The sequence below is a fragment of the Halictus rubicundus genome, chromosome 2 (assembly GCF_050948215.1).
Source record: "Halictus rubicundus isolate RS-2024b chromosome 2, iyHalRubi1_principal, whole genome shotgun sequence".
NCBI lineage: Eukaryota > Metazoa > Arthropoda > Insecta > Hymenoptera > Halictidae > Halictus > Halictus rubicundus.
The window spans coordinates 28921206-28931897 of NC_135150.1; the positions used below are offsets into that span (position 1 = coordinate 28921206).

Consider the following 10692-nt stretch of genomic DNA (forward strand, 5'->3'; position numbering starts at 1 on the left):
GAACCACATGATCTTTTTTTTGCATGGAAAAGAACCCACATCATCTTTTTAAACAGAATCAGAACGTTTTATATAAAATATGTAACTAACATATAAATCTAATATACAAAATCTCTAATTAATATAAATTAAATGTAACATTAATTGTGATAATATAAGTATTTAAATTTTTTCCAATTTTTTAGCTGCAAACTATAGTTGTAAAAAATGAAAAACCCGGAAAATTCGAACAAATACAGATTTCATATTGAAGTTTAAACGCGACCATCCTGAAGATTAATTTAATAATAAGGTATTGTCATCAACACTATTTTAAATTGTTTTCATATTTTTAGCTACAATAGCTCATTATTAATTTTCAAACAGTCTACAATTATTAAAAGATTCGTTAAAAACCCATCCGAGCATACTTATGTAAATTAGTTTCTAACCAAGTAAACTATAGGAAATTCCTTCGTGATTTAAGTTTTAAAATATCTGGGTTTCCGCTTTTTTCCGATCACTCCTGGAAAACTGACCAATGAATTCCAAGGTTTTTGATATAAAAATGTTTGACGAATGAAAATTCGCCTTAAAAAATGGTTGCGAACTTGATTTACGTTTGATCCGTTTTCTCGAGAAACATTTTTAGAATGTGTTACGGAACACGCACGATTGTCGTGACAGAAAATTGAGTCAGTTCCGCAAGCAGACCGCGAAAGGAGTCGTGTCTCTGTCCCGTTTAGAATTACAAAGTATCTTCATACATGATGGCTTCTGCGAAGAGAAAGCAAGACGAGAAAAATTTGAAAATACTACGCGAGCTGGTCTCGCAACCCGGTAACAAAGAATGTTTCGACTGCCATCAGCGAGGTCCAACTTACGTCAACATGACAATCGGTTCGTTTGTCTGTACTTCTTGTTCTGGTATGCTGTAAGTACTTTGTTATTTGTAAGAATCCAATAAAGTGTATCAACAGCCTTCTTCGTCGTCTAAATCGATGCGACGATTATTTTACTCGTTGTGTTCTCGTGTCAAAAGCAAGGGTGTCTTTGCACTTTTCTCGCGCGATACTCGAGATCATATACATAGATCCAAGATTAATACTAACTAAATGTCAACAGTTGAAACGCATTAGGTAGGTCATCTCATTGTGCATGAGAAAGTATCATATTATCAATCCTACGTAAAGCAATTATATTTCGTTGAAACACGTGCTACAAACGCGTTTTACTATTACTCTGTATCAAAGATTATGAGTCATTGTAAAACGTTCGCGTTCGCGTTCGCACTCAGGAAGTTAATATACTATCAGCACCAGTGTTTTCTTTGTGCGTAGTTCATGTTATCAATGGTCAAAATGTTACATTCATACACGATGAAGAAAATTAGTAGTGTGTATCATAAATTTTACAGAGCAAGTCTGATTGCGACATAGGGATGCGTATTGATCATGGATCAGTTTATGAAAAATTGTACGATACTATAAATATATTTTGTAATAATTGCAAGCACGACTTAACTGTATACCATTTAATAATTGAATTATTCTTCTTAATCAATTATAAATTTCATACTTTGTAGAACAGAAAATATGTATTTAAGCTCATAAGATCATAATCAAATACTGCGGCATTTCAAATAACAGGTCTTAATAGCAGAATATCTTAACTGATGTTGAAAAAGCTTTGTGTTGATAAATTTAATACTTACATATATATGTAATGTAATTTATATATTCTTTTTTATAGGTGTATAAATTTTATAGCTTTTATACCGTAACACCACTTCCTGTCTTTTAATCAAGTTTTTAATGTTATGTATCCTATTTTTTGTCTAAACCCTTCAATTGATTTGTTATTTTAACCGGACTCTGTTTAAGAACAGTATTTAATTTATTTATTTCAAATGGTAGAATATAAAATATACTAATATATTTAGTTTCATTTAATATTATAGGCGGGGCTTGACACCACCACATAGAGTAAAATCTATTTCTATGGCAACATTTACTCAAGAAGAAATAGATTTTATAAAGGAACACGGTAACGAATACTGCAGAAGGATATGGTTGGGGTTAATGAATCCGAATTCCCCTCAAACCTTAGATACAAAAGACGAACAAAAAATGAAAGAACTAATGAGTGCAAAGTATGAATTTAAAAGATACTATTTGGAACCGTCCATGGCAAATCAAAAGTCGCAATCACCGAATCAAACTAACATTCCAAGGGTTCCAAACTCTGGGGCATCCAATTTATCTCCTACATCTGCCACAAAATCAAACAACTCTGAGTCAGTTAATTCTAATAACTTTTCGGCAGATTTTGTAGCTGATTTCAGCAAAGTTCCTGCTCCCTTTATTACTACTACAGCACCTGCAAACAAACTCAGTCAACCAATTGCACCTCAGCCATTTTTTGCCAATTTTGACAACAATCCTATTTTTAATAGTTCAAAAAATACAAGTAAATTAAGAATTTATTTTACAATTTTATTCAGGGAAATTCCAAACTAACAAATTTTAATAATAACTGTTTTAATTGTTATTTAGATATCGAATTGTCCAGTTCATTTAATCAATCTACAACAAATTCAACAAATGTAATGAATGCAAATGGAACAAACATGCCTCCATCAGAAGATCGTTATGCAGCCTTGAAAGATTTAGATTCCTTAATGAAACAAACTCAACTGAAAGATGAAACTGTAACAACGCTAAATACATCTAACACATGGAATGCTAATAATGGTATATGTATGTTTTTTTTTTATGGAATTAATCTAATTTATCAGTATATTTAACATTTATATTTTATTATATTCACATTTGTAGCTTCAAATTCAATTTGGAACGTCGGAAATCAAACTACTCACGTAATCTCAAATCCTTTTGCTACTGGTGATTTATGGCGACCATCGGCCAATGTAGTAAATAATAATAATAATAATAATAATAATAATACACAATCAATTGATACCTCTCTATGCAACCCCATTAATCCATTTAAGCCAGTACAATTTCCTATGAATAACGGTGAGTTCTTGTCTGAATAACATAGAATAATTATATTAGGAATTAAAAACGATTAATCAATTGTGAACATTTTAGATCCACAATGGGTAGGTATCGGACCTTCCAGTAACAGAGATGTAATTCAATTTAGTCAATTAATGACGAATAAAGTATGGCAACCTACTCTTCCAGCATATCATGCAAATCCTTTTATGGTATATATGTATACTTAATGTTCTTTTTATGTTGTATTTATAAAACACATGTCAGTACATAGAAACTTTTTCAGGTTGGATCCGGTGTGAGCAACATGACAAGAAATTCGAACAATCCTTTCTTATGATTAAGTAAGCATAAGTTTTTAATGGAATTAAGAACAAATCATGCAGACCTAAAGTATGTTTAGATTAGGGCAATTGTTTATATATGTGACCTTATTGGCAATTAGTGCCATTAACTTTTATCCCCAGGAGCACCAATCTCTAATTCATATAACTAAAATAATACTTTTATTTATGAATATAATATACACGTTAAATAAAGATTAATATTTGTTACCAATTGTGTGAGTATTGCATCCATTACAACTACTTTTGGTTACTGCAAACGGATCGTTTTTTTTAATAGAAATTTTGAAAAAAACTAATATTCCAAGAAATCTAATCTGGCATTATTAATTTACTTTTAAAATAAATTAATATTATAGTCATAAATATCAAATCTACACATTATAGATATATAATACATATAAATCAGAAAAACAAAATATTTTCACTTTAAAAACACATTCACACAAAAATATTGCAATGTTTTCATGTTAAAAGTACACAAAATTTATTTTTATAAAATGTGTATAATATTAATCGTACAATGCATAAGGTCTGAAAAAAAAAGATATTTTACCTGATGCACACTTAAATACAGTTTATTTACTTAAAATTTCTAATAAATACAAAATCACAAATGAACACTTAGTCTTTGTCATAATTCAATACCAATAGACTCAGAGTAGAGATCCCACTTAATCGGTCATAATTGCATGATAATTAATCATTATTTCATCATTACACTTGCAGTCTACATTACGTGTAGTTGTAAATATATTATTAATCGTAATAACATGGTCGGTTGTGTTTTACAATTACATATGGATATAAAGAGAAGCCTTGTGTGTGTGTGTGTCACTAGTCAAATGTCGTATAGCTGCCGTACAAATGTTTTATTTGTTTCTCTTAACTTTGTAGTTTCGTTTGCTAAATAGTTTGGAAGCTCCAATGAATGGTAAGTATTGCCCGTGGCAATTACTTAGAGTAATAAATTATTTATCAGTGTAAATGGACAAACAATCAAGAAACACTAATATATGAGTTCACCAATTATGTTAATTGTTATGTATAAACATACGAGATGTGTGATATTGATATTACTAGGCAGGCGTCAAGTATCTTAAAGATACGTTTCAAAGCGCATGGACCGTTTCATGGCACGAATTCACCTAGCAACCATTGGTACTGGGGTTGCCTTTTGGCAATGGGCGCACCAAGTATAACTTCTCACCCTGCTTGTTAGTATAAATAGGCGCTCGTTGATAATGGTCTACCAACAGATCTAGTGTATGGAATTTTCTTTGACCAATACAATATTGTGCTCCTTCCACGTGTACCCTAAAATGCTTATTACGTCCTGGAGCTTTTAAAGATACTGAGTAATCTCCCACCTGCAAATTATAATGTTCGCAATTCAACTATTAGTTTACTATTATACGTTTCATTGAAGTCGTACAAATTGAATAAGATTCATTAAATAGGTGTAAATACTAGAGGTGTGCGAGAATCCGAAAATGTCGGGTCGGGTCGGGACGGGCCGAGAATATTCTTAGAAATCCGGATATATTCAAGAATCTTGAAATTCTCGTATCGGGTATCCCGATATTTTCGATCCTCGAAATTGCTTCGGGACCCGAAAAAAATTCTCGATCCGATCTCGCACACCTCTAATAAATGCATAGTCATTTATATGTAATAAAATATTTCGCACTTTCAGTTGTACTTACATTAGTTTCACTATCTCTAATTAAAAAGTCGCCGTCATGACCGTGTTGGTTCAACAGTGTGTCGCACTGTGAACGTGAAATGCTACCATAGTACCAGGGTTTTCCAACAAGATGTGGTCTATCGCCAGGGTCTGGCCTTCTTTCAAGGGAATCACCCGTACTAATCTCATTACTTGTCATTCCTCGTTCGCGATATGGTTGCGTCAAATACTCACTGAGTTCTTGGAGATAATTACGCGGTACAAGACCTATCTGCCCTTGGCTATTTCTTGCTTTATACCATTCTGGATCCGCTGGTGGACGGTCAAGAATTTCTAAACGATCACCTTTCTCGAAGGACAACTCTTGGTCGTTGTTTGAGGAAAATGAATAAAGTGCCACAACAATATCAAGAACATTTTCTGCCATTGCGTACGTGTGAAGAGTATCGTCTGCATCTCCTTCTTCTTGAGTATAATTTGACGGAAACCAGCCAGCATGGGTACCACTTTGACCTCTCCACCATCCATCGTTACTCTTTTCTAATATTAGAATTCTAGTGCCTTTGACAAGTGCCAGTTCATCTGCCTGTTGTGCCTGGTAATTATATTTGACAACTGCTGTGCCTATCGCTTCGCTTGGGTCAGCAGGCAAGCGCCTCGCCATAATTGGAGATTCTACAGCTCTAGATGGTGAATTGCTAGATGGTAGAGTTTTCGAGCCAGAGCCCTTTTTGACTTTCTTTTTGATACTATCGAAAAGAGATGGCTTTTCTTTTTTAACATAATTACTTGGCACATAGCCGGCCTGGCCTCTTGCACTTTGCACTCTCCACCAATGCTTCGAGTCATCGAGTAACAAGTAACGCTCGTTCTTACGTAGATCTAACTCTTGAGCACCTTGTGCTCCATAGTCATATTTAGCGACAACATAACACACGTCGTCTTGACTTGTCTTGCCTGAAAATGATTATACAATCACATGTTTTTCTAAATCATTATATCGTTTAAATACTAGTAATTCAATAACAAGTATCCTTAGTATAATGTGTTATATTATAATTTGTTAATATATATATATATTATTATACAGGGTGAATCACGTAACTTGCACACCTTGAACATTGGCGTTATTTGTAATAATAGGAAAAATTATATATACGAAAGTTGCATGATGTAGAGGGGGAAATATTGTGATGTAAACATTTTTTATGTGCGTGAAGGCGTTCCGAAAATTTCAAAGTCACTTTGGTTTCTTTAAATGGAAAGACCTATCTTTTGTATCACGTATCGATAGAGTATCAAATTCTGTGGAAAATTATATTGACCTTCATACGTCCTAATAGTTAACGAGATATTTCCATTTAAAGAAATCAAAGTGACCTTGAAATTTTCGAAACACCTTCACGCACATAGAAAATGTTTACATCACAATATTTCCCCCCTCTATACCATGCAACTTCTGTATATATCATTTTATCATATTATTACAAACAACGCAAATATTCAAGGTTTGCAAGTTAAGTGGTTCACCCTATACATATAACGATTTGAATGATAACAACGCATTTGATTTTAAATTTATTATGCTAGATAACATTGAAATTTGAATAACTAAGGAAATAAAATTAAAATCTACATGTTGTTTAAAGGTACTAAGAACATTGAATGAAATTAAAAATTGGGTACAGAACAAACTCTATAGTATCATTTAACTGTCACAATACAATACAATTACTGACGACATGAACTGTTATGATCAAAGAGAAAATTTAATAACATTTTCAACCATAATTGCGTAAATAAAAGAAAGAAATAATCACAATTATTTCATAGAACATCTAGAGTATAATACAACTAAAAGATTTATAATCTCTCTAAGATTTTGGAACAAAAAAATGAATTGTTACTATAAAATATTTATACAGAGTATGATAAAAGTAGATGCATGATGATAAGAAATGTAATCTGCTTGTCTAAAAGAATGAAGAGATGTCATATAAAAATAGATTCAGAAGCACTTCCTTGCCAAAATATAAACACTTTTCATTCATTCCCTTTTCTTAAAAAAAAAAAAAATGACTAAATGTCATTTTTTTCTACAGATATGCATGACTTACATTGACAATTTATTAAAAATTCCTAGAATGTTAAAAATTTTGTTACACAAAGTATCAAAACAGAAAAAATACAATGGTGCCATTTAAAATTGTACATTTGACAAATTGATCAAACTCCATCCATAAAAAATGTTTATATATCTTGGAAAGTAAGCTTTTATCGAATCTATATTTTGATGCCCTTCCTTCGTTATTAAAACAAATAGAATATATTTGTAAAATTGATTTTCCTATGTTTATTACATCTTCTACTACAGTATTATAGCATGCATGTTCACAATATATACTTATCTTATTAATATTGCACTTAAGAGGAGATGTATTTAAATAATTAGCTTTTAATTAAAAATATAACGATGAAAAATTTATTTGAGATATTATACACAACAGTTTCATGTCAATCATAAACTACAATTAAATTATGTTGAACTTTAAGTACATATAAATATAGAAGGCGGGAACATATACGTTTAATATAAAAAGGTCATTGTTTATAATCGTCAATTCTTTCATAGCAATTCGATAATGTACTGTTTGAAATAGATAGTCGACAATACAATGCATATTGTAACAAAGATGTATGAATAAACTATTCTCTTTTCGACAAACTATACAGAAATAGCTATTGAAATAAATTTACATACAAAGCAAAGCATACAAGAAAAAACGTACCATGCTTCATGGCTGCCATGTGCGAAAACAGATATATATGTCTGAGTGGGGCGTGAGTAGCTGCTACTCACACACTACTTGCACAAATCTTAAGTCTGCTTGTACTGTGTCGGCGGCGTGAGTGCAGCAGGCATTCATTCTTTAGCTTTTTGTTTAGTGTTGATACACCTCCTGATTTCTTTGCTCAGAGTCCATCGTTCTCAAGGGTAGGGCAAGCATATGCATTACCAACACTTTAGGGAAAATGAAATAACAATCATTAACATGATATAATAAATACTATAACACTAAACATTTAAATGTACCATCATATTTAAAAGATGCTACCTTATTGTATTCTAAATTTGATTTTATCTTAGATTTGTTTGCAATTAACATATATACTACCAGCCAAAAGTACAAGACCAGATCTTTTTGTGAGTACATTATAAATCAGTGTAGTAGTCGCATGGAAAACTGCCTCGAACCGATGACAGTGTATTGTAAAATTTTTCAGTACAAAAATATCAACATTAACACGTATAATTCTAATATGTAACATTAGGTTATTAGCATTGTATGTAGAATATATTAGACATCTATTTATCAGTGACTATTACGTATACATCCAATGGAAATCATACTTTTAAATGTCTGGGCTAATATGTTAACAAAGAAAGAATATATTATTGCAAAAGGTTTAATCGAAATACCAAAATATAACAAGCTTATTGGATCTCATACAATAAAATACAATGAAAGAACTAATGAAATTTGCATACTAAAATTAAACAAGTTTCGTTGATCGTATGCACAGTGGTCTTATACTTTTGACTGATAGTATATACATTTTACCCTTGGCAAAATGAATAAATTATTATATTATTTCTTTGAACGCTTGTTAAATTCTTTCAAGATTTGCTGTGAAACTGTTATTGATAAATTTCATTTATGATGTAAGACTTTATTTATATGTTGTTTAAAAATATTACTTAGAAGCTTTATATTACATTACTATTTTTAGCATAATAATTAAAAAATATTTAAAAATCATGTTATGTATGCAAATATGTGTATAAAATTAGAGACATACGCTTAGTAAAACAAAACAGCAAAATAAAACTATTAAGATATCTAAAGTAAATTAATTACAATTCTATAGATAATAAACTGCTTTCAAATAGTCGAAAACACATGTGACAGCTTGTACTTAACAAGCAAATTATTTAAGAAGTCGTCTAATTTTAAAAAATCATAACATTTGTGTCAGTTTCATACATAAATATGGCATACAAAGCTCTTTGACAATGTTAAGTTTCAATACTAAATAAAACACTATGATATATGTTCAAGTTTACAGAAATTCAGGAACAATAATAAATTTTGTCAAATGAGAGTAAAATCATATGGATAGTTTAAAATGAAATTAAAATTTCATTTAAAAAAAAATGTTACTTATCACAGAAGCAGGTTTCACTTTTCAGTGAAAGAATTCTATAAAACACAAAAACAAAATAATCTAAATATAGCTACAAATACGTTGCTTGTGATCTTAATCGACAAATGTACATGAAAATTATATAAAACACAAATAGTTTAAACATTATAAATAATGAAAAGCAAATACCAGGCATATGAAAATTTGGATCAACCTCGATTTATTTAGAAAAGTTCGTTACTAATTAAGAAATACTGAAGGAATGCATTAAGTGCTAAATTTTAAATGAAATCATTAAAGAAAAACAAACAAATTCTCACAACATTTTGCAGCCAATGACTGACCAAAGAGTAAAATCGTCGAAAACAAAAACATCAGCGAAACAAGCAATCGCAGGTATCATTCAAATATCTACATAACTGAAGAAAATACCCGAAAAGTTGATACAAAAAATAAGAATGAATTCTACACACATTGTGCCGTTTTAACTACGTTTATACTCTATAAGATTCGGTAAACGTCATACGATTATCGTGATGATTCGATAAAAGACGCGAATGTATCGGATAGTATAAAATATTTACAGGACAGTGTACATCGCGTAGATAAGAATGAAACGATTGTTTTCTGATCCCTTTCGCGCAAACCTGAAATGGGAATCAGTGACTTTCGAAGCACGTATATAGAGTATAGAGAGTACGTTCATTGCCTTACTGCCTACCATACTATGAAAGCAGAGTAGAAGCGTGTTGAATGCAAGGGGACAATGACTAACGCGAGTCAATTTAGCCGCTTAATTCATTATCCATTAAATATGATTACCTATTGTTTTTTTATCTCTCAGAAGAATAAGTAAACACTAACTTACCGATTTTTAAACTTGACATATTTCTGCATGCAAGCTTCGAAATTTTACGTCGTTATACAGCTTGTTTTCCCCCACCCCAGGCCGCAGCCATGAACGGTAGCGACTAGAACGTATGTATAGGGGATTGAATCTTTATGGGGAATCGGGTCGAACGAAGGGGGGAAGTAGAAATTAGGGAAAGACAGCACGAGTCGTAGAGAACTCCATCCAGTAATAGCTTTTATCCACCGCTGCGCTGTCAATAACCACTAACACACAAAAGTACGATATCGCCACTGTTATCCACTGCGTTGATCCTCGAATCCGAACAATCTGTAATACTACTTCTATGTGAATATTGCTTCTATTTTTTATTTATTTTTTTATTTCCACTTGTATTCGTTTGTACGACCCCTCCCGCAAAAGGAGTAGACCCACCCTTAATCCAAAGACATCGAACAACCATGCGCGCTACTCAGACTATCGCCTCTGTTAAACTTGTATCTAATGCGATGCTGGCGCCATGTTATGGTGCAATATATAAATAGTATCTCTGATACAGTATATACCAGACGCAAAACTCTTGTCGGAATTTTGATCTTCGTGTCG

At 31.7% G+C, this 10692-nt stretch overlaps 2 protein-coding genes across 4 annotated transcripts; one reads left to right on the forward strand and one right to left on the reverse strand.

Moving 5' to 3' along the window:
- The first annotated feature begins 620 nt into the window (after nucleotides 1-620).
- Drongo (Arf GTPase activating protein drongo) lies at nucleotides 621-3557 on the forward strand. Of its 2 annotated transcripts, none has more exons than XM_076806495.1 (6): nucleotides 621-913; nucleotides 1940-2448; nucleotides 2535-2738; nucleotides 2817-3017; nucleotides 3093-3211; nucleotides 3286-3557. In XM_076806495.1, exons 1-6 carry the CDS (start codon nucleotides 747-749, stop codon nucleotides 3337-3339), a joined length of 1254 nt encoding a protein of 417 aa, XP_076662610.1. In that variant the 5' UTR covers nucleotides 621-746; the 3' UTR covers nucleotides 3340-3557. The 2 variants fall into 2 exon arrangements, with proteins under 2 accessions (XP_076662610.1, XP_076662611.1); XM_076806496.1 differs by having other exon boundaries at nucleotides 2535-2732.
- Nucleotides 3558-3905: 348 nt separating this feature from the next.
- On the reverse strand, nucleotides 3906-10602 carry Dock (SH2/SH3 adaptor protein dock). 2 transcript variants are annotated; one of them, XM_076806497.1, is made up of 4 exons: nucleotides 10105-10601; nucleotides 7820-8052; nucleotides 5050-5987; nucleotides 3906-4713 (listed from the first exon to the last, which is right to left on the reverse strand). In XM_076806497.1, the coding sequence occupies exons 2-4, from the start codon at nucleotides 7836-7838 to the stop codon at nucleotides 4492-4494; spliced, it is 1179 nt and encodes a 392-aa protein (XP_076662612.1). In that variant the 5' UTR covers nucleotides 7839-8052; nucleotides 10105-10601; the 3' UTR covers nucleotides 3906-4491. The 2 variants fall into 2 exon arrangements, with proteins under 2 accessions (XP_076662612.1, XP_076662613.1); XM_076806498.1 differs by lacking the exon at nucleotides 7820-8052 and having other exon boundaries at nucleotides 10105-10602.
- Nucleotides 10603-10692: the final 90 nt, after the last annotated feature.

Coding starts and splice junctions, on each gene's coding strand:
- Drongo (XM_076806495.1), top strand. CDS start 747: ATGATGGCTTCTGCGAAGAGAAAGCAAGACGAGAAAAATTTGAAAATA. Junction 914..1,939: donor ACTTCTTGTTCTGGTATGCT/GTAAGTACTTTG, acceptor TTAATATTATAG/GCGGGGCTTGACACCACCAC. Junction 2,449..2,534: donor TAATAGTTCAAAAAATACAA/GTAAATTAAGAA, acceptor ATTGTTATTTAG/ATATCGAATTGTCCAGTTCA.
- Dock (XM_076806498.1), bottom strand. Junction 4,714..5,049: donor TTAGAGATAGTGAAACTAAT/GTAAGTACAACT, acceptor TATAATTTGCAG/GTGGGAGATTACTCAGTATC.